At 36.0% G+C, this 26,525-nt stretch overlaps 1 protein-coding gene across 50 annotated transcripts in view; it reads right to left on the bottom strand.

Annotated features, from left to right (window-relative positions):
• The window catches only part of NRCAM (neuronal cell adhesion molecule), a 137,676-nt gene that overhangs the window by 4,929 nt on the left and 106,222 nt on the right, over nucleotides 1-26,525 (bottom strand). For 8 of the 50 annotated variants that reach the window (XM_015854504.2, XM_032443123.1, XM_032443125.1 and 5 more), the window contains 5 exons: nucleotides 24,387-24,591; nucleotides 24,080-24,202; nucleotides 22,978-23,154; nucleotides 8,785-8,916; nucleotides 7,160-7,238 (listed from right to left, as the gene is read on the bottom strand). In XM_015854504.2, the coding sequence (XP_015709990.1) occupies nucleotides 7,160-7,238; nucleotides 8,785-8,916; nucleotides 22,978-23,154; nucleotides 24,080-24,202; nucleotides 24,387-24,591 (716 nt within the window). Of the gene's footprint in view, nucleotides 1-4,858; nucleotides 5,346-7,159; nucleotides 7,239-8,784; nucleotides 8,917-14,107; nucleotides 14,261-15,352; nucleotides 15,479-15,974; nucleotides 16,041-21,833; nucleotides 21,870-22,968; nucleotides 23,155-24,079; nucleotides 24,203-24,386; nucleotides 24,592-26,525 lie in introns of all 50 variants that reach the window. The other 42 variants (XM_015854276.2, XM_015854381.2, XM_015854353.2 and 39 more) reach the window with 19 other exon arrangements.

Here is a 26,525-nt window from a genome sequence, read left to right as displayed (position 1 = left end):
AATAAATAAATAATGACGCAGTTGGTTGCATTCTGTCTGTAATTTTTCTAGATATTAGTAAGGATACAGATTCTACTGTCTGTATAAAAACAAAGAAAACACAGATTTACCCAGGTGTGTACCTGCATGGAGGCGGGTGCTGGTATAAGAACACAGTTACAGCAGGTGTAAAATCAAGCCTGAACCTGGGGATTCTTTCCTCTTTAGCCAGAAAAGTCTAGAAAGAAGTACTCCCAAACTCTGGCATTGAAAAAAGAAGTGGGATTAACCAAGGTGCTTTCCTCTCCTTTTCAGGAAGAGGAAACATTGAATGGGGCCTTGATTCTTTGTCAAGCTGGATTAAAACTCTTGTATTAGATGAACACAGAGTTTTGGACGGAAATGAAAGAAAGGGAGAATAAAAGAGAAAAGAAAGAGGAGAGAGAGAAAAAAAAGTGAAGACATCATCAACATTTTGGACAGCACTTTTGCAACCCCGGTTGTGCAAAACAGAGAAGGGACTCCAGAACTCTGGGGATTAGAATGGGTTTTCTGTGTGCTGCCAAGAGGCCAACTACAAAAGCCACTCAGTTGTCTTGTTATTAATATTGATGTCCAAAGAGTTATATGAAACTTTCAGCTTTAGACTATATAATATTGCAAAAACACTTTAAGGTCAGAAATGTTGATACAGAATCTGCAAGATTTTCTAATCTTGTTAATGACTTTTCATAAAATTAGACCAAAATGCAACCAGCATAGATCACTTCTTCTTTTAGTTTTTGTTTGTGGTTTTGCTTGCTGACTTTTAAACTAATCTAGTGCAATATTCTGAGCTGAAACAGAAAGTACAAGTTGGGTTAACTGACGTTACAATGGAAAATTTAAGAACTATTTTGAAACGTGTCATGTATGCAGTGCTCACAGCTAACAATGAGACAAGAAGGCTGGAATGGAACTGGAGATGAGAATGTGACTGAATTTTGTCTTTAGATCAGAAGACCATGAAATGAAGATTTGTTGTCTTGTAGATATTTTCCACACTACTAGCTTTTTAAGGATGAAAGTTACTCAATAAACACTGAAATGCACCAGACATTTTGCCATGTACCAATATGTATCAGGCATTTCATGCCATTTCAACAAGAATTTGATAGCAAGGCAGAATCTAAAACTCTAAATACTTTTCTGAGATGATTGCTAATACATATTTCTTTTCCCTCTTAGTTCTATGAAACATGCAGTAAATTTTCAGACAATGATTAAGAGAGATGAAGTACGGAGGTAAAAATAATGTGTAAATGCAAAGTACAAACAATTTTTAACAAGTACTTCCATTTCACAAGGGCATGAGTTATTGAAAGAAATATGTACCTTGAAATCTCCTTTCTTCTTTCAACTTTTCAACTTTTCTTCCTTAGATATGGGTACATGCAGCAACCAGTCAGAATGGGGAAGACAGTATTACGATGCCTCTGCAGTCCAGCAGGCAACTAGTTCCCACTAAACTTTGCCACATTCATGGACATGCAAAACAACTCAATATATGGTTAGCAATATACTACTTTTCCTTATAGCACAGCTGTCAGATGAAAGGCAACACAAAACAAACAAAACGGGTAAAACATTCTGAGATACTGGATGCAGAAAGAGGATGATGATGAAGAAATCTGTTGGTAGTGAATTTCTTGTTTTGTGCCTTCAGGTCAACAGACCGGAAATATCTAAGTATAAGCACACAAATAAAGGCACAGAAGTACATTACACCAAGGCTTTGTTGTAGATTCCAGGACAAACTCTGATTCAATGCCTAATGGACATCTGCTCACACTCCTTAACTGATAAGAGATCCGGAGGACTGTGCAGACTATACTTCTCCCTATACTCTTACACAAATAATTCAGATTTCAAAACTTCGTATTATTTCCAATCTACTTAAGACAAAGGCACATCTATCTTGGTTGTTTTTTTTTTTGGTTTTTTTGGTTTTTTTTGAGCAGATTTTCTTTAGCGTGTCTGTAATCTTCAGTCATGACAGAAGATGAAAAAACGGAAGATTAAGTTCCTGGCCGAAGGCTGAAAGAGTTGTTAGCCTAAGAATTTGATCTACTCCTAGAAAAAAAGTTGTAAAGAAAAACAAGCTCGAGATAAATTTAATCAAACTTTCCTCCCTTGCTATTTCAGGAGGAAACCTGTACAACGAAAAAACAAAGAACTGATTTTAAAAAGCAGGTGATGGCAGATGCTCAAGAATTAAAATAAGAACCATCAAAGAAAGAATGCATGTGTGAATGAGGACACGGTAAGATCACTGCCAAATCCAATCAGACTACTCAGAGACAGGAATCCTCCAGAGGCAGTCTACTGACATCATCTCTAGTGCTAGAAAGGATCAACCTTATAACCGCTGTGAGGCACAAATCATTGCTAGGTTCCCCTGGAAACAAACCTAGGCTGCAATAAAACAGCATAAAAAAATACTGTTGTATTTACAAACTATATCCTCATTGTTAGTAAACCTAGACAAAGCAGGAAGACTAATACATTATCTGTTGGCCTCACAATTCTCCATTAACCATTTCCAGAAAGTCTCCCAGAGCATAGCTAGGAATTTCTAGAAAAAATTACGTGTGTCAAAACGATGAAGAAAAAAGGCAAAGGAATTCAACAAAATGTGCAAATAGCCTGTGTAGGCACACTAGCAGTCCTGCTACTATATATGCCTTATCCTGTTTGATCTTCCTTTGAGGACAAATACACTGGGATATCATATAAGAAGAGATGCAAAAAGCTCTATTTTCATAAAGCTAAATAAGAAATGTATGCCTGAAAACTCTCCCCACCCATGAATCGATAGGTCTATAGATGCCATTTGTTCCTAATCTCTCTTGATTTATGACCCAGTACGGAAATTTGGGCTACAGTGACTGGAACAGGAGCTCTGTATAGTTTTTCTTTTAAATTTAAATAAACACATTTACAGCATTTGTTGTTCTTCTTGCATTTTCTTGGTGTAAACATTGTCCACTGTTTCTTTCCAAATGAGAAAACCACTGGGATTGTAGGGCAGTAATTCTAGAGGAACTGTGTATGCCACCGATCACAGGAACACTGTACATCCAGTCAATCTGTGACTCCAGAAACATTATTTTTTCCTCCATGAGATCAATATGGGAAAAAAAAAAAAAAAAAAAAAAAAAAAAAAGCTATTTTCTGTAGAAACTATGCTCTCAGAAGAAGAAACATCATTGAAGACTGCAACATTTCAAACAAGTCCAAGCCACTACAAGAATACTGGGGAATATTAGAAGCTGAATGTGCCAAAAACCTCCCTATAATATATATCTGCTTCTATAGGAAATCATAATTAGCTATTATTATTATGTATTATTAATTTAATAATACAAATCTTATTTTGAAATAATACATTTTCAAAGCATTGGCCTTACTTGCCCTGAAATACTGAAGTTTATTCAGCATAGATTTCAGTATTTTTCAGTTTCCCCAGTTCCTGAGAAAGAAAGATAATTTTAGCTGTTCTTAGAAAGTTCCTCTTGATGGTCTGGTGTCTCTCTGAAAACGAGATGTCCTTTCATAGCTGGCATGAAAAGACTGTGAGATCTTGTATTTTCCCTTCCCTCCTTTAAACTTTGGAGGAGAACGGAAGGAACTCTGAGACCTGTGAGGAGAAGAAAACGAATGGCCAAAAGAGCATTTTTTTTTTCATTAGATGTAAGGACTGTTTGTGTTCTGCAAAGTCCTTCAGGATCTGGACCAAGGATTCACCAAATAGTTTGCCACCAGTGTATGGTAAAGAGAGCAGCTGATATCTGAGATCTAGTGATGAGGTCCAAGGACGCAGCCATATAGCTCTCCAGGCTACTGTGAGGCATGCCATATTTTTAACTGTGAGTCTAAGAGAATCCTCAGCTGCATCATGGATAAAATTAGCTGCAAGTTTACACAGTCTGTGCTTCCTCCGTATGGCACCAGATGGGACCCATTTTCTTTTGACTCTGGCTTGTTCTTCCTCCAGCCATACCAGTAATGCTTTAGAAGCATAAGTGCAGTAGATAGACACTCCAAGCTGGGCTGCTACCAGCTTGAAAGATCTTTTGATTTCTTCTTCAATCTTTCTATCAGTAAGATCTTTAGGGAGAGCATCTACGTTAGCAGGCAATGAAAGCACAGGATCAGCAGTAATCAATGGCCTGTCTACCTTAGGCAAGGTCCCCCACAAAGCAGCTTTATCCACTGGCAGAGGATACAACTTACGCAGGATTTCTGGGGCTTCATGTTTTGCCTCAGGATTACCCCAAATCCTACAGATGAGATTTTCCACTGTTGAATGGATAGGAAGTGCATTATCTACCTTGCCTTCTTCAGATAAGATAGGCATTTCTTCTGAAGAGCTTTCACCTTTGGAAGTTTTCAGCATTAACACTCTTTTAATGTGCTTGAACAGATAACTCTGATTTTCCATGCCAAACTTACGTATAGCATCTGGTCCTTCTTCGTCTTCTGTAGGGGATTCAGATGACACCTCCTCATCTTCAGGGGATGAATCAACCTCCAAAGCCTTGTAAGCATCAACTCTCTCCTTCCCAGAAGTTGCTTGATCTTTCAAACTGCCTATTTGATCAGACTCAAAAGTTTGGGAACTGCTCCCCACTGCCCCTAGAGGAACCACTGGAACTCCTGTAACTGGTATCCTGGGATACTTTATTGAGTGGGACCTAGTTTGTGCCACAGAATTTATACTTTGTCTGGCTGCTGTGAGTGCATCCTTTAAGACAGTAGCTAGCTCAGGCAAAATTACAGCTTTCATTAATGAATTCTTTTCAGACTCAGAGAAATGAGTAGTAGCAGAAGGTCTTACCTTCCTGTGGTTGGAGCTCTGAGTGTCTTCTGAATCTGAGCTGTAGTCTGGGGTCTGGCTGAATCGGTGCAGGAGAGAAGAATGCTGCCTTGCCAGTGAGCCACAGATTGAGTTGCAGCTGAGGGGTTGGTGGAAAGGGGGTGGATGTTCTGCCTGAGAATTTGAGCCCTCATCCAAACCCATTATCTGTTGCTCAGAAGCATGACGTCTAGAGCCATGCCTGTACCTCTTTTCCTCTTGGCAGAGGGAAGCAGAGACAGAACTAGCCCTTCTAAGCTCTGCAGACTGCCTAGCTTTCCTCCTGGTGTAGGAGGTCTCTGATCTGATGTTCGAATATTGATCCCCTGACCTTTTGAAGAAGTCGGATCTGTCAGATCTCACAGACTTTGCTTTGGTAAAGACAGGGTCTGCTTCAGAAGAACTTGCACAGCTACCTTTTCTTTTCTTTTCCTTGTCCATTTTCTTTCCTGTCCAAGCAGACATGGACCTGAAGTGATGAAAAAAGTTCAAAATACTTGGACTTTTAAACCTTTCAAAAAACACATTTTTGTTCAAGGGAGACCCTATGCCTCTTGTCCTCATAAAAACACTGCATCGTGACCAATGCCATGTGAGACAGACAAACTGGGAACTGAGTGACTGCAAGGATGCTGGGCTGCAGAGAGGGTGCCAAAATATCTTCTGTAATCTGACTGGTTGCTGCTGCTGCCCTGTCTCTAAGGAAAAAAGAGGAAAGCCCAACATAGACTAATTACACAGAAATACATTTTAGAAAGGAATTTTTGCATGGTAAATAGGATGAGCACATGAACAAGTCTGAAAGCTAGGCATGCAAAGGTCCATTTTCACCAGAAAAGTGGTATATAAATACAATCATTTAATAAAATACTATGTGGTTCTTTAGATTGACCTAAGTCTCTTCAACATGGAGACAAACTCAAACCCTGCTGCAGGTCACACATGAAAGTAGATTTCAATAATTTTAGTTTAGACCTACAAAAACATTTATTCAAATCACAGAATTTGTACAATTATGTACAAGGGCCAGTTTCTGCTGCTGAAAGTTCCAAGTACTGAAAAGCAGAGGAGTGGTAAATGAGAATGCAAACTGGACTGCGTAGGAAAATATATACAGTACTTATTTACATCTGCTTCCAAATGCTGTTTTATGCTACTGCTTTTATCAGCTAAATTTGATTAGCACATATACACTTAAAGCTGTAATAAAATGGTACACAAAAACGATTAACCTATGAACAGAACAGCATCGGTTTAAAAAAATAAATACAAGTAAGAACAAACAGAAACTGCTCTTTGATATTCAGAATTGGAAATCTAATACAGTCAGATCCATATGCACATTTCTCTTACACAAGAAAGCTAAAGCAAGACAATTTTTCTTGGAAAAACTGGTGTTCTTTTTCTCCTTTGTGTGTAAGTGTGTGTAAGTTAAGAATTTTCAAAGTAATAAGGGTTTTCTTGCAATAATTTGTAACACAGGAATACAGTGTAAAGTGCATTACAGTACCTAAGTAAAATATAACAGCATAGACATATTTAGAAACTAAGAACATTACTTGAAAAATAGTGGTTCGAAAACACCAAATAATATGCTGTTATTTTATTTCATAACCTCTACTCCTGTGAATGGACTTGCTAAAGCACGCTTATTGTGATGTCAGGAGATTCAGCTACACTACTTTTAGAATGAAGGAAGAGAGTCAGGAATAAGAGCCGCGTTGCGTGCTTTGAAGCTGCTTTCTCTTTTTCTTGCACTGAAATACGTGGAAAGATCTGTTTTTCCCCATGGGACATTCCCTCATCTCCCTGTTTAACGTTGCTGCCTTGCTATTAGGTGTTACAATTAGTGGCATTTTAAATGCATTTGTTTTCCAGTCAGTGGAACACAAGACCATCGTTATGAAACTTCAATTAGAAACGTATTTTCAAAAGACATAACATCAAATGTACCCTAACTAAAAGGGTGAAGGCGTACTGTATCTGATATTCTAAATACCTGAAACATGGGTTTATAAAAAAAGATTCCTCCCTTTGAGACAACTGTGTTTGAATCTGGATTTCAGCTTGCAACAGTGGCTTTTTCTAATTACTCTCAATTAGTTAATCTCAGAATTTTTTTCTTATAGCATAGTTGAAATGCTCTCTATAGTTCTACAGAACAACAGAAGCAGAATCTTTCTCAACACTGAAATAAAGTTAGTTTTGAAATTGCAAGTGTGATATTACCTAAAGTACACGTGATACAAAGAGTAAACAGAACAAACCACATCAGGTGCTCACCTGTATTCACCAAACGTTCCATCATCTTCCTTCATAGGCTGTATCTCTGGATCAGCATGTGCATCCTCCTTTTCCTTCACTGAAATGTTTGAAATAATATTTTTTATCATTAAAATGCAAGGCTAGAAACCTTTAAGACCTTAACTTCTCCAACTGATCAGATTTGCCTAGAATATGGTTTGAATAAAAATAATGTATTGAACTGAAGCCTTAGACTGCTATATGTCTTCTTCTGAAGGAAAAGATCTGTTAATTACAGAATTTTATCTTAATTCAAGTACAAAACACTGTGTCAATCTTGCACTAATAAAACTTCTCCTTTCTCACATTTCAATATAAGTATTTGTTTAAAAAAATACTGAAATATTTCATGTTCTAGTGTTATTAGCAGAGCCATTGTTTACTGAAATCTAAATATCCACATTCCATATTGCCTCTTGATATTTCTCCCATATTGACTGATGAAATTGAATAAAATTCACTTGTATTCACTGCTTGTCTCCTTCTGCTTCCATGTCACGCCCTAACAATGCAGTAAAGGTACTGGAGTAGAGTCTCTAGGAGATTTTAAACATCTTTTCAAAAATATTAATATTAGAAAAGAATAGGCTTGGTCTGTTCATTATTTCTTTTTCTTTCCTTTCTATGAAATGATCAAAAGCAAAGCAAAAACACATAAAACAGAACCAGAATTTAACACAGACTTATCTCTTGCACATCTCTGTTACAGTTTTCATTTACTAGTAAGAATGCTTATGTCTTGTGTTAATTTTTGCATGTAATTTGTCTGCATGCAACTATGCAGCACAGAAACCTGCCAGTATCTGAGAAGATAAGTATTTACAAAAAACAAATTCCCATAAATTAAGATTGTTGTCAGAGTAAAATAAAATACTGGTCAAAAATTATATTCTTCATGGTTCTCTTTGTCTTTTCATTTCCTTTCTTTTTTTTTTTTTTAATATTATTTTTACTATTTTTATTATTATTATCATTATTATATTTATTTTGATACTTTTATTTTGATATTTTTATTACCGTGTTCAGCAAATACAGTTATATAATCCAATATATTATCTCTTATCTTTTATCCCGGTCATTTCCACACTTAATTAGTACATCATCAGTTTATACACTGTTAATTAAGATGGTATGAATCATTCCTCATGATAATTCATAACACCTTGAAATTAATCTGGCTGCTATAATTTCATATTAAAACAATTTACTACTTTTTTATAGCCATTTGTAATCTGAAGACATGCTAAAATTAAGGCAGTAAAAAGCTAATAAGAGTTTTAAATCAGCTCTTTCAATTGACTTTAAAGACTAAATTGGGGTGTGCAGCTCTGGCAGGATGGCCAAGTATCCCAAAGAAAGCTCAACCCTCTGTTACTGTAGGGTAATAGAATCAGTCCTCTAAGGATGAGGGAGATACCTCTTCTTAGGGACAGAAGTTTTCTACCAGTAGGCAGATTCCTCCCAAACACTACCAAACACTAGGACTGATTTCTCACAAATACAATGCAATTGTGTATAAATTAGCAGCAAATGTAACCTGAGATCTGTCTTAAATGGACTGATTACCAGTAGATAAATTTTACTTTTATTGTTACATGTCATACCTGGATATTTGCCACCTTTATTTCTCCTTATGAAGCAAACAATCAGTAATATCAAGATAAGAAGTGCAACAGCACACATAAGTCCAATGAACCATCCTTGAGTAGCAATGTCTACCTGCCGACTTGCCATTGCTGGAGAACAGAAAAAAAACATTGTGAGAAGTTTACCTACATTAAAATTCTATGTTAATTAAATTAAATAATAGTTGGTATACATCACTTATTAGTTAAGGAAAAAATAGTATTAAGAAAATCAGTGATATTTTATTTGATGAATATTTTTATTATTTAAGATGCTTACAAGGAAGAGCGCCCAGAACTTATTTTTTAATATATAAGAATTCTGCTGACCTTTTTCAACATTTAGACTTAGTAACTATTTTGCAAAACGTGTACACATACTGTATTGCTTTTCACAAATTTCAGACCTATTTTCAATCGTTTTATGTTAATTGAACTACTGAAATGAAATTGCAAATTGTAATTCACACAAACACTTAGACTGCATTATTGGAATGAATAAAAAGACAATACTCATTACCTACTGCACACCTATTAGACAGAAACAGAAACATATGGGTCATTCAAGACCATAACATTCAATTTCAACTAAAAATCAACAATGAAGCATCCTTTAAAGCCTTATTAAGCATAATGTGTTCTTCCTCTCCTCAAATGTGTACAGCATCCTAAAATTTGTCACGATTGCCATAATTTAGCATTAGTGAGAACTTAGCACAAGGCAATTGGGAAGCTTTTTCTCTACACTGTTTCTGTCCAAATGCTGATTCTATTTGGAAAACAATATAAACCATAAGGAAACACTACAGTCACAAGTGAGGAAAGAAATCATCTGTGGTTTGGAGGCTGGAACCTTCCAACTAATCTCTGACATAGTAGGAGGATTTTCTTGGATAACCTTGTTTTCTAGTCTCCTATTTGGAAATACACTGGCCAGTGACTGACCTTAGGATCTGCTGTTGGGATAAAGTGGGAAGGGTGAGAGAAGCAGGAAATGTGAGTTATGGACAGAAGAAGGTGAAGTAGATGGACATTCACTGAACCCTTACTAATTTATTCTTCTCCAAGCCTCAAACCCAACAGTTTGAAACTCTATGGATTGTCATCTCCGTCTTGAGAGACATAAACAAAGATCATCTTTCCACACGAATGAGGAAAGTCACATGCAAAGGTTTCCTATGCACAGCTCACATAGTATTTTGTTTCAGTATTATTTTTTTACTGACTTCGTGAATTAAAGCCAATTTTTGTAAGAACAATAGATCTCATCTTAGAAGACACTTTGCACTATGATCAGATTGTACTAGGGAGCTGGGCTTGATCCCTATGAGTCCCTTCCAATATAGATGTTCTACAAAGACTTATTTGTTCAGTATCCCAGCTCCCATGGCACAAAAATTCACCCATATCCACTCAATAATATCCATGGGCTTGCTTCTTGTGAAGTGGAGGGCATAATGCACAGATAGCTTTAAAAACAGAAATGTGAAAGCCTTAGAATCCCATTTCCACCTCTCTGTGAGAAGATGTCTTTAAGAGAAAGCTCATAAGGACACATTACAGAGAGTCTGTTTTCAATGAAGCACTGACTGACCAAACTCATTGAACCACGAGTCCATGTGATACATATAGCACACACTCTCTTCTCCTTACAAACCATGGAAAATATGAACTGTTAAGAAGTCCATGCTTGATCCTTTGAGCAATACTGCATTCTTGCTTGGCAGATGAGCTGACAAGAGACTGTGCTGGACTGGCAAGCACACTAACAAGAAAACGTTACAATTACAGGTCAGAATTCAAGCCCATGTCTCAGTGTTTGATAGTTAAGAGAGGCTAAGACAGCGAGCTTGGAAATATCAGCAACATATGGTCCCCGAGGGTCTTCCACGGGCTGCATGAAGACTGTAAGTACCTGAGTACTATTTTAACCATTTTTACATTAACATGTTTGAAAGTCATGTATATAGACATATACACACAGCCTTTATACATATACATATTTATACCCTATATACTGTAAATATATAAATATCAATATCAATACAAAGGACAATCTTAAACAAAATGACAAAGGCAATCTTCCTCTGAATTGCAAATTGAAGTAATATAAATTTTGTTTTCTTACTGAGGTCAAAATTATTTGGAGTGTTTTACATATGCATTTATAATAAGGCATTAAAGGTTGTATAATAAATACTGTAGCAAAATGCGAAAGCACATTTAACATTCAAATGTAATAAAAAAAAAGCAACAAGCAAAACAACTCATGCATAAAAATATTTATGATAGATGGGAAAAAGCATAGATTAAAACTTACTTATGCAGCTTCCTGTACTCTTTAACTTACTGTATATCCAGTAAGAAAATGTTTCTGGACCTCAGAGCAACTTCAAAAATGGCACAGAATTTCCTATGAACTCTAAGAAACTATCTGCCACAGGCAGAAAGGCATTTAGTGCTGCTGAACTGATAATGCAGATGTGAATGCAGTACGCTACTGGTATGCTTAAAAAGACAAAACATGCACTATGAAGGTGTTCTGTAGGAAAACTTACTAAAAAATTAAATGTGGCAATATGCCAAATATTGCAGTTGTTTTACTAATTAAGGAAGCATTCCATACTCCAATATTTTTCTTGCTATGTACTTAACTGTTTGCAATGTTTAAAAGTATGATCTAGATTAAAGATAGTGTGACATACATTTTTCCTTCAAGAAATCACACAGAATCACAGAATTATAGAGATGATCATTGAGTCCAATCTCCTGCTAAAGCAGGTTCCCTAGAGTAGGTGGCTTTTGAATACCTCCAGAGAAGAAGGTTCCACCACTTCTCTGGGCAGCCTGTTCTAGTGCTCTGCCAAAGTAAAGAAGTTCTTTCTTACGTTCACACGGAATTTCTTGTGTGCCAGTTTGTGCCTGTTACCACACTGAGCACTACTGAAAAGATCTTGGTCCCATCCTCTTGATACCTTTCCTTTCGATAATTATAAGCATTGATAACATACCCTCAGTCTTCTCCAAGTTGCACACCCCTCAGACTTCCCTCATAAGGGAGACTAAGTCCTTAATCATCTTTGTGAACCCCCTTTCTATGAGATCCCTGTCTTTCTTGAATTGAGGAGTCCAGAACTGGACACAGTACTCCAGGCCTCATCAGGTCAGAGTAGAGGAGAAGGTTCACCTCCCTCAAACCTGCAGGCCATGCTCTTTTTCATGCAGCCCAGGATACCACTGGCCTTCTCAGTCACAAGGATGCACTGCTGGCTCATAGTCAACCTATTGCTCACCAGGACATCCAGGTCCTTCTCTGCAGAGCAACTTTACAGCAGGTCAGCCCCTAACCTGTACTGATGCATGCAGTTATTCATCCCCAGGTTTAAGACTGCACTTGCCCTTGTTGAACTTCATAACACACCCCTCCACCCAACTCTCCTTCCTGTTCAGGTCTTGCTGAATGACAGCATAGCCTTCTGGTGTGTTAATCACTGCTCCCAGCTTTGCATTGTCAGCAACCTTGCTAAGGGTGCTGTAACTCTGTTCCTTCATCCAGGTCATTGATTAAGATGTTGAACAAGAATGGACCTAGTACTGACTCTTGGGGATCACCACTAACTATAGCCCATATAGAGGGCTCTCTAACTAGACTCTGCTGCAGACTGCAACCTACTGAACACTGTTAGTCAGCCAGTTCTCAGCTCATCTCACTGTCTACTCATCTATCCCATACTTACTGAACTAACCCACAAGGAAGTTTAGGGTGACAATGCCAAAAGACTTGCTGAAGTCAATGTAGATAACATACACTGCTCATCCCTCCAGTCTTGACATCATAGAAGATTAGATTGGTCAAGCATAGTTTCTCTTTGGTACATCCATACTGACTACTTCTGATAATCTTTTCTTCTTGCTATGTAAAACAGTAAATCAAGAATCACAAACAGTGCAGTATATGCATAAAACAGTGTCTTTAAACTCCCTTTAAATCCCCTTCTTCCTTAGACATGAGCCAAGGTTCACTCAGAGTTATGTACAGAATCCCTTATACACTAGTTCAGTATGACTTGTTCAAAAAGATGCTTCTGGGGAGGTTTCCATTCTGCTTGCTTTAAGTTACACTACAGGCTCGATCCCTTCTTTACTGCTGCTTCAGGCTTTGTTTTTTGTGTATTTGCATAAAATTCTGCCCATTGCCATTTATACCAGTTGTTGTCCCTGGCACAAATAAACTCTCTGCTTAGCCCATACACATTTGTTTGGCACTATTATTCAGCACTGTATTTTCAAAGCTTTCCTGTAACATAATAAACTGTGAACAGAAATTGAACAAAACATAGCAAAAAAAAAAAAAAAAAAAAAGTATATGATTTCAGAAAGCGTTCACATTCAAACTGGTATATTCATTATTTACTTTGTTGACTCGTAATTATTACATATTGTTCAAACATATTGTCATATTTAAACTACTTTCTTAAATCATAACAGTCTGGAACTGGTGATGCTACAGTTAAATAACTGTGCATGGATCAAAATGCTTGGAATGAGCAGCAAATACAAATAAATAATAATAGCTGACCGAGAACATGCTGTGACGACAACATATTCAGCATTAACATAAAAAAAACTTCCCACAGAGCTTCTCCTCCAAGTGAAATGAACAAGCATTACTGATTTGCTTATGAAAAAATTACCACTGCACTCCTCTTCAATGACTTCCACTATAATGATATGGAACTTAAGTAGTTTTACTGACTTACACAAAACACAGTTTGCAAAATCAAAATATTTATAAAACTAGTATAAAATGGGAAAACAAAAATTTGTAAGTAAAAATCTCATAAGAGCAGTTTCAATTATATAAAACATTGAATTATTCACTTCTGATTAAACATTCATTTTAACTTTTTTTTTGTATTAAATCTGATATGCAAATTGTTAGATTTAAAAGTATATAGTAATGTACACATTATTTAAATACAACAGTCTAGTAATATTAATTAGAAATAAATGGAATAGGTCATCTACAGTGCACAGCACACAGATGGAGTGTGAACAATATCTTGTCTCTAATATAAAGAGCAGAGAGTACAGTGAACTGAAAGGATGAAAACATTCATAATCTAGATATGAAATGTGCTAGCACATCTAGGAGTTTAAAAAACAATTCAATATTGCTCTAAAGAAAAGAACAAACAAAGATGCTAGCTACAACATGTCTTAGCTAGAAGCAGTTCAACGTTTCAGCATGTGGTCTATTGAAATTCTGACTATGATACAGAATTGGTACGGTGTGCCTCACCTGGACCTGTCTCAAACAGATCCTCTGAACTCCTAAAACCAGACAGGCCCTCAGCACCAACTCGGACTTTATATGCTGTTCCTGGTGTTAAACCCTTTAACACAAAGAAGCTTCGAGAACCATTTACAATTTCTTTTTTCCAATCTTCTTTGCCTACAAAAATTTTAGGAAAACAACATATTGGAATCTTAATTTTCTATGTGTTACTGAAAGTTTCTAGACATAATACTATAAACAGTTACTTGACTAAGCTATGGACTGGCTGACAAAAATTATGTCAGAAGGTAATAAAACTGTATAAAATTATGACTTCAAATAATATATTGCATGCAATATATGAACTAAGACACTGTAAGTTAATTATGAAGCTATTTTAAACTTTTGTTCCACTGTACTATAGAAATATTTTCATTTATTTTCTTTAAAGGCCTATTGAACTTGCAATTATAAAACACATTAAAATAGATTTTAATCATTTAATTAGATTACACTTCTGTAGCTTCAGTTAACATTTACTTTAGCACAGAAGTTTTATGCCGTATTCTGAACAGACCATACTTTCTGATCATTATCTTATTTTCCCAGTAGTCTTAGCTACTTCTTAGGGTAATATCCAGAAAGATGCATTTATATTCTTATTTTCAGATTGATCACCTTTAGTCCTAACTTCAGAAGGACAGAGTAATTGAATAGAAATATCTTGTTTTTATTAGGCAATTATCTGTATTTCAATCGTTAGAAGCATTCTCAAAGATTAAAACCTATTTTATGCCAAGAAAAGCATGCAAGTTGGTAGATACCTTGTCTTAAGGTTTAATTTAACAAAGAAGACTGTTTTTATTGATTTTTTTTATTTTTTTTTTTTTTCCTGAATTGGACATAACTTAGGAGAACAGTTACATCCCATTTTAATGTACAAATTCATACTTTCACACATATAATTACTGCATCATAACCAATTTCAAGCAATCTCCTTTCTTAGAAGTTTGCGTTCACAATAATTTATAAGATAATACAAAGGAACAAAGGCTGATTTTCTGTCTAATCACCAAAAAGACTACTACATGTTGATATTATCTCTAATGAAAATTATTTGAGCTCCCGATCCAGTTAAAAAACAAAACAAAACACAAAAATTCTAAACATTTAGGAGCTATCTTTGATACTGGATCCATTTAGGACCACTTAAAAATCTTTGAAAGTATATCTGAACACTTAATGTAATTTAATGAAATGACTTCTTACTGCCTGCTACACCATATTCAACATAAAAGTTGGCATGATCTGGTCCCTCATACTCCCAACTGATATTGGCATAGGTCTCAGCAGCAGCTGTTGTAACATTTCTGATCCTTGGATAAAGTGGTTGCACTGAATATACAATAGAAAAACAAAGCAGAATATGAAATTGTGACTTCATACATTAAAAATAAAATATTTTAAGAAGTTACTATGCTGATTTATATCACATACAGGGAAAGTACAGTACACTTGTCATTGCTTCCATTATTGGAAATTAGCAACTAAATAGCATGCATGATAATTCAATCCTAGGTAGTTACTACACTGAAATTAGAAAGTAAAATCCATATACTCTTGTGAGCAGTGCCAAACACTTTAAAATACCTAATTGCCAAAGTCTCAGAGAACACTATTTCTATTCACCAAGAAGTAAAATGCAGACAGTTGAAAAGCAGGAACATTGTCGGGGTAACAGGAAATGGTAGGAGAGAATGGAGGCAGGAAAGTGGCACACACCTCCCTTTACTCTGCTTGTCACAGAACTGACCATAAATGCCTCAACTGCAAACCCTTTATAGGACTTTTTCTTTATTGCATTGATAATGATAAGAAAGGAACACAATACCCTTATAGAAAGTTGGACGGACAGTATGCATGACTGGGGAGGTTGCAAAAAGGATTTCTGAGTATCCTTCACCATCAGAGGGAGTAGGAAAGAAAAAAATAAACAGTAAAAACACTTCACATCAGAAAGAAACATTTAAATAACACAGTAAAACCTTACCTGTTAAATGAATAACACATGCACACTTTACACTCATGCAGGATTTGATTAGTTTTACTTGTTAAAATATGAAATGGCTAAGTGATATGCATGTATTTGAAAACAAATGGAAGAATGATTGTGCTGAGACCCTCACTTTTATGGAACATTTCTAAAATCACCTTCTTTGCCATTAAGGATTCACTGCACCTTCAGACATCAAACCATTACATACTGGAAAGCAAATATCAAAATATTCTGGTGTGAAGAACTCAGTCACTGGAATGCTAATTCAAGAAGCTGTGCAGGTTAAAATACAGCATTTTATTGGACAAATAAAATAATAAAAGTACTATTGGACAATAGTACTCTGCACAGACACGTGCAAACCCCACATCTGTGAAAAGAAATATGTTTCTCTTCAGCATCTTCTAATTAGTCACATCTTTGCTTGTAACTTAATTTTTTTCTTTTCTAATTACACTCATTACAAAGGGACATAAGTATTTTCATTTGCATAATACCAATAAAAATATAATAAAATAGTTTAGTGCAAAACCAAAGGAGATGGTCCTCAGTGGCATGAAATTACTCTTCAATGAAAATGCCTTATTCTGTTTTCCACTAACATTTTGATCCTGCTTGATTATTTTTTTTTCCTATCAGAAACAGCATAAAAAAATAATTCTGAAAATACCATGAAACACTACAGAGAAAATCTTAGTCTCATGAAAGACAAAAGTGGCCGAATTCCAGTGACTTCATCTGTACCAGAAAATAAAACGTGCCCACTCTCAAGAAGTTGCTGCAAAGATTTTGTTCACATACTTAAGCTGTTTTCTCTTGTTCGATTCCTCTGTTCAACTGATCTATTTTAACCCCACTATTTAATGCAAATATTTGCCAGCCTCTCTGAGTACTACTTCACTCCTGTAGTGAAATATGGCATTCAAGTAATTTCCAATGTTGAGAAAGGCCTAGGCTCAAAGTAATGCTTACTCGTCCTTTCAAATTAATACTAATGTGGGTTTTTTGTTGCTGTTATTGTTTCTTTATTTTGAAAGAGGTATTTAATCTTACAGCCTTCCCGAAACAGAGTTCATCCAAACAACACAGTTAACCTCGGACTGCAAACTTAATGGAATTTAGTAATTTGTGATAAGAGATAAGAAAGGATCTTAACAACAGAATAGATACTGTCTCTGAAGATTTAGTTTATCAGAAAAGTAAATTAAATAATCTCCCAGGTTATTAAACTTTAGGAAGTTTCACAGGATTCACTAGATTTCCTGGAAGAAATGGCTGATATGTGATAAAAACGCATGTGAGGACTCATCAAAATGGAAGAGCAATCAAGCAATGTGTCACAAAGAATTAACTGAAATGCACATACAAAGTGAAAACTAAACTCGAAGGATGTTCCCCTGACACAAACACACAAGAAAAGGTGAAGAAAAAGGGTGACAGATTCTTTCAGAAGCTGTAAGACAAGTACATAAGGGGTTTGCTTTTATTTGCTTTTTAACCTACAACTTTTAGAATAGGAAATTCAAGCCTTAGTATAACAAAAGGAGTGAATTCCATTTCTGGCACTGAGCGACAGGCATTAGTCACTTCTGAGGCTATTCAAGCCATTGCAGGCAGCTTCATACAGTGTAAGACATACAAAAGACAAAGAAGAAATGCACAAAATAGTTTCACTGATAAACCTCAAGCATGAATAGACTTCCTCTTAGGTCTACAAAGCTGAAGGTATCTGCAGGAATTTTTACATTGAAACAATCATTGTTTTCTCTACTCTAGTACCCATAGTGTAGGCATTTTTCATGGTATACTTATAAGAGGACAATACAGTAGTACTGTTTAGCAGTCTAAAATAAAAGAATCACCTGTATGTACCATGGAGCAGGCCACAGAGAGTGGCTTAAGAAGCCATACAAAAACACTGTAAATCATGTGAAGAGAAAAAAGAGCTTGAATTTGTTATGGAAAAATATAGAAACATGATGAGAAATGATTCAAAAAGGGAGATAAAACAGACAGCGGGCAGGGAAAATGAGTTAAACAACAGCATTTTTTATGGAACAAAGAAAATTGAGAAGATCCTATCTTCTAAAAATACATCAGATATAAGCCCAGCTGAGAATGATTTCTAGCCTAGACTAAAGAACTACAAACTAGAGACTTAGAAGAAAAGTTTCAGACTCAGAGGCTCTACTTGTTTTCTTCCTTTCACAAAAGTATTTCAATCAGTAATTCTTGAGATGCAAAGTTCATATAAAGAAGGCAGACCAGACAGAAGCACCACATTAACAGGAAGCATTCATTTCAAAGAAAGTTCACTTTTGCTGCAGTTCAGGACTGCCAGTTATCAATGTCTGTGTGCACACAGAGCACAATAATTTGCTTTTAAGTTAAAGATGTGAACTGTATTAAAGAGAAACTGAAAAGTGAAACAAGAAGCCTTGCTAAATGTTGACACAAGCATGTAATTACATGGTGAGACTCCCTACACTTTGGCAAACAACATAACGAGTCCCTCTGACTGCTCATGTTAACCAGCAGTTAACTCATGTTAACTTATACTCTTTTCCTTCCTGCATAGTCCATTTATTTAAAATTTCTCATGGAAGATGGTGGGAAGGATTCCAGCTGCTTCTATTTTATTTATTTTATAGCTAATCAGGTTCTTATTTCCTAATTTCCTCTCATACCTCATGTGTTGTTAGATGTAGATGCCAACTAACAGATGGCAACACCAATGTTCACTGCTTACGTAACACTGGGTATAATGTGTGGTGTTTTAGGCAGTTTTCAGACACAAACTTAGAATAATTTACTAAAAAGATAAACAATCTTTCTTTGTAATGCCATAAATTGATTAAAAATGCCACACATAGTACTGCACTATTAACAAGGAAAAAAGGCAGCACAAACCATATTGAGTATAAATTGTACAACACAGTAGCTTGCTTATTCACAATAAAATAATCTCTTTAATGATTTACTCATCTGAGCTTCTGCAATAGTGACACAAATCTCCTTGTTAAGTTTCCCTTTAGAGGCGAATAAAACTTCAGGCCTTGTAATTCACTAAGATCCCTGGGATTTTCTCTGTTTGATGCAATGACACTATTTGTCCAATAAACATTCTGATTAGGATGGTGCCTTCATTGCTAGGAGACAAATTCTTCTCTATATTGCCTCTCATTTCCTACAGTGTTATGTACTTATCTGTTCAGTAAATGAATCAGAAAAATTAAAATATTCCTTTATCCCATCTCTTATCTTTGACCTTTTTTCTTTTCTTCTGAAATCGTTATGTTAACTTATGGGGAAAAGGTAGAAAGGCTTGTTTTAAAACTTACCAATCTAGAAAATACTTTAAAACACTTAACACTAGCACAGTCATTACAATCAGATAAACTCAGATTAGACAAATGTTGAAAGGGGAGCTGTAAGCAGTTTTGTTTGTTGTTTTTTTTCTTTTTAATGATAAAAGACTACAGTGCAATAAAGGGCCCCGACTGTCTAGAAAGATTGCAAAAGACAGCAAATACATTTCAGGTCTACAGTAACATCCCTGAATCCTTAGAATTACTGTAGCATTATTTTCCACCACACAATACCTATACTCTGGGAAGTGAAATAAGTCCCACACTGTACACGTCTTCCAGGTTTAGACATTTTGAATCCCTCTAGGATCTTGTGTCCAATGCCTCTGACTGACCAGCTGGGGCAGCTGCCCAGTAGAAAACACACAGTTCAAAATTCTCCTTGCAATTTAGGCTGTCTGAATCTGGGACCTACTGTTTTCTCAACTTCCATGTTAGAAGTGTTCAAATTGAAAGACTGAATGCATTTTTTCTGGTAACTCAATTCAAAATGAAAGTTGAGGTGCTCTTTTTGATAGAAGACAATACCTATATTTCACATTCTCCTTGGCTTGGCTGTGAAACCCATCAATAAGTACTGTATCTACTAATAGGCCCTTCTTCACTTAATGGAGGAGTAAAAATTCACTATTTCTTGTGTGGGCAGAGGATTTCTGTTTTCCAAATCCACCCACAGACAGGATCAAATAATTTGGCACTTGATCTTGCTAATTTGATCCTCTTTTTCCTTCCTAACAGTGAAACAGTTAATCGTGTTAATGTGAGTAACCACTGAGAACATTTATCTCAAAGCTGGTGCAACTCAGATATCCTAACAGATGTTATGGCTTTAGCTCTGTCCTGTTTGCAGTTCTGAAGTTTTCTTTGCAATTGTGAGACTTAGATGCAACAGGGATATGTGAAAACTTTGAAACCATAAACAGCATGAAACTGAACAAAGCCATCTGCTTAAGTTTTTGGAGAATCTGAGATGACAGCTCTGAAATGTGAGCTGCTCCAGCTGATCATACAAATAAGATGCTTTCTGATAGCCACAGACGGTGGAACAGCTATAATTAGACTGCAATTTCACACAGAGAATCTATTTTTCCTTGCATGAGTTTTTGTGCTCAGCTATAAATAATGAGAACTTAATTTACATTTCTGTGGCTGTGTCCAGGACTACAAGCCAGTTTCATTGTTCCAAACTGTGCTGCCTCCAAGCTATAACTAGACTGAAAAACAGTAATAAAGAATTGTCGTTAAAATAAATCTACTCCATAACCTACCAGAAGTGCATCTGATATTAGAAAGCATTTATATATACATGTATACGTGCAATATATAAATGCACAACTGCATGCATATAAACATAGTCTGACTTTTCCATACTGACTGAATGAAATGAATGAGTGGCTATTTTCATAGTCATATCATTGTTAAAACGCCTAATCAACAAGTGGAAAGAAAATATACATAAAACAATTATTGCTGTCTCTTCCAAGTTTGTAAAAAATGATATAAATTTTCATAGAGATTTTGACTTGGGATTTTTATGGTCTGAGAATCTGAAACACGGATGTTTTTATGTGTTAATGACACTCCTGTGATGACACATAGGTGTACAAACACCTTATTCATAAAAATTGAGTGAAGAATACCTTGTTTGAAAGAAGAATAGCATTATAAAGAACCGAGTATTACTGAATCCAAGAATAAGGATCGTGCTACGTTCCACTCACTTCAAGCATTCTCTCACAGGATTTGTGAACCTAAGAGAACAGGAAGTCACCTGCCTCTATATTCAATCTGATGCTTGAACTGAGAAGTGCACAGAAAGTATTGTCACTCATCTGTCTCCTGTGCATAGTTGGTTGTAAATGAAATAAACGTGGTCAAATGGATAGCATTAATCACCAGTGAGAAAGAGAGAGCACCTACTTTCTTAAAACAAAAAACGCACAGGGCACAAGCAGTAAAAACCTCCTTTGTAGATGTGCTGTTTTTTTCTACTCCAGCTCATCAGTGCTAGTGCACCTGGACCCTGAATATTTATGACCGCGAGATACATCTGCTAAGTGTTCAGAAATAATTAGACTTCGCTGAAGCAAAGCTAATGAATTCCCCTGGAAGTCTGTGGCAAAATAAGCAGATGAAAGGTATTAATAAGCATTCTGTATTCCCTTTATTTTTTATTTTTTTTTAGACAGAAATATTTTCTTCCAGCACTGATTAATACTCTGTATAATGAGGTGCAGTTGAAGATTTTATGTCCTGACCCCTGCAATTTCCCCATTTTAAGCACTGCAAAACCCACACATTAACAAATCATGCAGTTTTATTTTACCTTTGCCTGCACCTACGGCAGGACGAAGAATACCGGCTTAAATGGAGGAAAACAAGAATAGGAACACTATATAATTAGGTAAAACACCAAAGGGAACATACATATCTTATTTTATTATAAACCAGAAAAGCATGCAGTCTAGAAAAAATGTATTAATTCAAATAAATTAGAAACAATCCACTTATGCTGTACATGGACACACTACTAAATGACAAAAATTAATATACATGCATTTCCTAAATTTCATTGGTCATGCTTGTTAAGACTCATGGTCTAAAATACATGAAGTTCATATGCAACCTTAATACACTATTAGAAAAATTATATTGCATACCAACTCATTTAAAGCAACTGAAATAAATTGCAATTTCACTAAACATAAAACTACATGAAAAGATGGCATCAAAGTAGAACTTTAACACCGAGATGTGCAAAATCATAAAGGGCTTCCCCACACATTTCCTGTCACTTGAAATTACTTTTAATTTTTGAGCTTTCATATTTAAATAAATAATAAATAACATCTTCGACTAAATGTCTGCCAAAATCCCAGATGTAGAATAGTTACAAACATAAAAGCAATAGTTGTGGGATCAAACAGTATTTAAATACACAGTGTCACCAGTTACATGGGCCACAGACAATAAATTTATTTCTGCAACCTTATGAAGTTGTATTTTTTGTTTCAGCTCTATGGGAAAATAGAAAAAAACAGGCATTAAAAAAGCTGTTGCAGACACCAAGAGAGAATAAATTTCCTCAGTGAATCGTAAAGCTTCATTATTTCATTATTATTCTCCATGACCCAAGCAGGTGACTCAAATACAACAGGTGAATGGAGGAAGATCCCTTAGGATGTGAAGTTACATGAAATTTTGAAGCCCAGAAAGCCATAGGCTTAGATCTTGTGAATTTAGTATGAAAGGAGAGGCTTCACACCTCATTTGGGTGAATAGGGAAACTTGCACATCTTTTCTTAAAAACTATATATAGTATTTCATTAGTATATAACACAGTTAAAAAGAGCCCTGGAGAATTTTTTACCGAGGACTATTTCCCTAATGGAAGGCAGTAGTAATATTTTTATCCAAATTGCTAGTCTTTTTTAAACTCAGTGGGGTTTCTTTATACATACCCATCTTACCTTCATCCATAATTGTTACTGCTTCCTCAGTTATCGGACTTCCTGATCCAACTGATGTTTGTGCATTAAAATAAAACTTGTAGCGTGTGCTGTAATTTAAATTCTTTAATATCAAGCTGCTCTCGTTGGCAGGAATTCTTATCTCAACCAAAGGACCTAATTCATGAGTGTTGTTAACTGTTAGTGCAAGAAAAATAAAAGGAAAAAAACAACAGAATTAGTTAGGAAAATCACATTATCTTTGTGTTAAAACAGGCTTAACTTTTTTTTTGTATTTGTTTGCCTGATGCATTGCTCAATTCAGGTTATATCAGTGATAATATACATCTTCCAAAGAAATGTACCTTTGTCTAAAAAGGATCTACAAAAGGGACAAAAATTCAATGGGGAAATGGGAAACACCTATAAGTTTCTTAAGCTAAAGTTCCATTCTCGTAAGTAAAGTACCTGAATACAAGGCACTATGTGTACATCAACTGAATTTAAACACTTCTGAAGTACACATCATTAAGATCTATGAAACTCTGAATGAACTGCTTAGAAATAAATTCAGCATGCTTAGAAATAAACATGCTGAAGTGTCTTCTACCTAATGTCAAGGAACAGTGGAATATGGTAAGTGAAAGAAAACAATCTCCCTTAAGATGTTCCATGCACATGTAATTCCCAATTCCCAGTGTACTTGCTGATATTTTTTATTTTAAAATTAGAATACTGTGAAAATTGAAAAGCAGATGACAATATAATTAGATTTATTTTGATCTACCACTGGTGATAATTTCTCTGCAGTCAGCATAGGACTTATAAGTGCTTCTGATTTGGCTGCTGATTATCTGTGGGTCTTCACCTCTATTTTCCTGTGAAGCATGGTTTGAGGAAAAAAAACTAATGGAAAGGTGCTAAACTTGTACTTGAACAAGAAGAATTATTCAAATAGGATCAGATATATTGTCAAAATCTATTGATCTTTTTCAGACAAGACATCTATAGTACATTCATATCTTTTTAAATCAGAATAAGTTTAACATTATTTTTAAAAAATGATTTGCTGTTTGATGAACATATCGTCAAAGGTAGAGCAATATATACAACATAAACTTACTTGGCTGAAACTTCAGTATGTATGATGTCAATACACCATTTGGATGGGTAGGTGAACCCCACTCAAGAGTCAGAGAGTCCAGTGTTGGATTAGTAATCTTCAAAAAGGAGGGTGAGCTAGGAACTTTTAAGAGGAATATATGGTAAACACAAAGTAGATGAACTTAAAACAGCTCATGAATTATTAAGAATATTACAATATTGAACCATATTATTATTTTATGATATCTGAGATACAAATTCAGCAATCGTATCCTCAGTGTTCTATTGTTGAATACATAACATCTGACTTTATTCTCCTTTCGTACCTCCTTCAGGAGTTTTAAATACTTTGTCTGGGCTCGCTGGTCCTTCTCCTTTACCATTAACAACTCTAACATTCAGCTTGTAAGAACTATAGGGCTCTAGCCCTGGTAACATTCCAAAAGTCTTGTTTCCCCTAAAAGTCAAGATCTTTTTTTCTACGTGTCGCTTACTCCTTCTGGATAGACTCTGTACTTTCCAGTAGTAAACCTAAAGACAAAAGAAAATTTACAGTGAGTATAGAAGTATTCCAATTATGCACAAGTTAAGCTTTTCCATGCATATTCATGAATGATATATGTAAGAGTATCTACAATTTAAATAAACTCAGGTGAGAATCACAGAACCACCAAGGTAGGAAAAGACCTCCAAGATCATCCAGTCCAACCATCTACCTACCACCAATATTTCCCACTAAAACATGTCCCTCAGTTCAACATCTCAGTGTTTCTTGAACACCCCCAGCCCATTCCAGCGCCTGACCACTCTTTTGGAAATGAAAGTTTTCCTAATATCCAACCTGAACTTCCCCAGGTACAACTTGAAGCCATTCCCTCCCATCCTATCACTAGTTAAGCAGTAGAAGAGGTTGAACCCTGACCTCACCACAGCCTCCTTTCAGGCAGTTGTAGAGAGCATAAAGGTCACCCTTGAGCCTTCTCTTCTCCAGACTAAATAATGCCAGTTCCTTCAGCTGCTCCTCATAAGACTTGTGCTCCAGACCCCTCAGCAGCTTCATTGCCCTTCTCTGGACATACTCCAAAGCCTCAATGCCTTTTTCTTGTACTGAACACAGTAATCAAGTTGCAGCCTCACCAATGCTGAGTACAGAGGCATAATGACTTCCCTGCTTCTGCTGGCCACACTATTACTGATGCAAGCCGGGATGCCATTGGCTTTCTTGCCCACCTGGGCACACTGCCGGCTCATGTTCAGCCAAGCACAGATCAATATTTCCAGATCCATTTCCTCTACACAGTCTTCCAGCCACTCTGCCTCAAGCCTGAAGCGCTGCCACGAGTTATTGTGGCCAAAGTGCAGGATGCAGTACTTGATCCTGTTGAACCTAATCCCATTGGCCTCAGTTCGGCTATCCTGAGAAGCAGCACAGAGATCCAGGGGTAAATCTCATCCAGACAGTTGTGCCTACATGGCTGGGTGAAGATTAACATCCACCAGTCCTGCTCATAATCAAAGCCAGTTTGATCCAAATTCTGTTTTGGAACAGCCTTCATATTAGATTATTCTCAAGTTGGCATCTAAGTTCATATAATCTATACTTGCAGTAAGGAGTCTACACAGCTTTCAAAGCAGCCTTGCCATCTTGTTACACAATTAGATGATTTTACCGTGACCATACAGGTATATTCCCTGTGATGTGAAGGCCCAATAGATGTTCTTAATTTGAAAAGGAAAAACCCTGACATTTTCTAGGCTGGAAAAACACACAGATCATGAAAGGCCTCTCAAGTTACAGTCATACAATAATCCATGTATGGACAAGAGAACTTTTCCTCCTTTTATATGATATAAGGATCAGAGCACACTGCTGATTCTTACGTCCATTTTGCTGAAATTGTTTCTAAGAAACTGCAGATGAGCTTCACAGGTAAATACTGGTATCTCCTTGACTGCAGAGTCTTTACCACAATGAGTCTACCATAATTTCTGGAAAGACATTAACATTTGCCCCTACAAAGTTGGAATATCACCTGCTAGTGCATGACTCTTCATCTTTCACAGCATAATTTTCATGCACAAAAAAAACAGACATTAAAACTGATAAAACAGTACAAGTGAGTAAATTTCTGGTTTTATTTTTGACAAATGTATAACACCTATTTAATTAAGGAAGCTTTGATTTCACATTTGAATTCGTAAAAGGGAATTGTTAGGCTATACAAGGCCCAACTGGATTTCTTATGAAGACATGTTACACTAAAACTATCTTTCTAATGCTAGTTACCTTCCATTTCACTCCAGTTCCTGTTAAGGGCCATGATGTTTTGCATGGCTAGAGTTAATGTTCTCCAATGCTGCTAGCTCTCATCCTCTAACTCTACCATCTAGTGCAGAAAGCTGTTTATAAGTTCAGAAAAGCATGATTTGCTGGTACTGCTAGTATTGAGACTCATGAGGTACGG

The sequence above is a fragment of the Coturnix japonica genome, chromosome 1 (assembly GCF_001577835.2).
Source record: "Coturnix japonica isolate 7356 chromosome 1, Coturnix japonica 2.1, whole genome shotgun sequence".
NCBI lineage: Eukaryota > Metazoa > Chordata > Aves > Galliformes > Phasianidae > Coturnix > Coturnix japonica.
The sequence above is the reverse complement of the archived record's forward strand: the minus strand, read 5'-3'. Positions and strand labels throughout refer to the sequence as shown.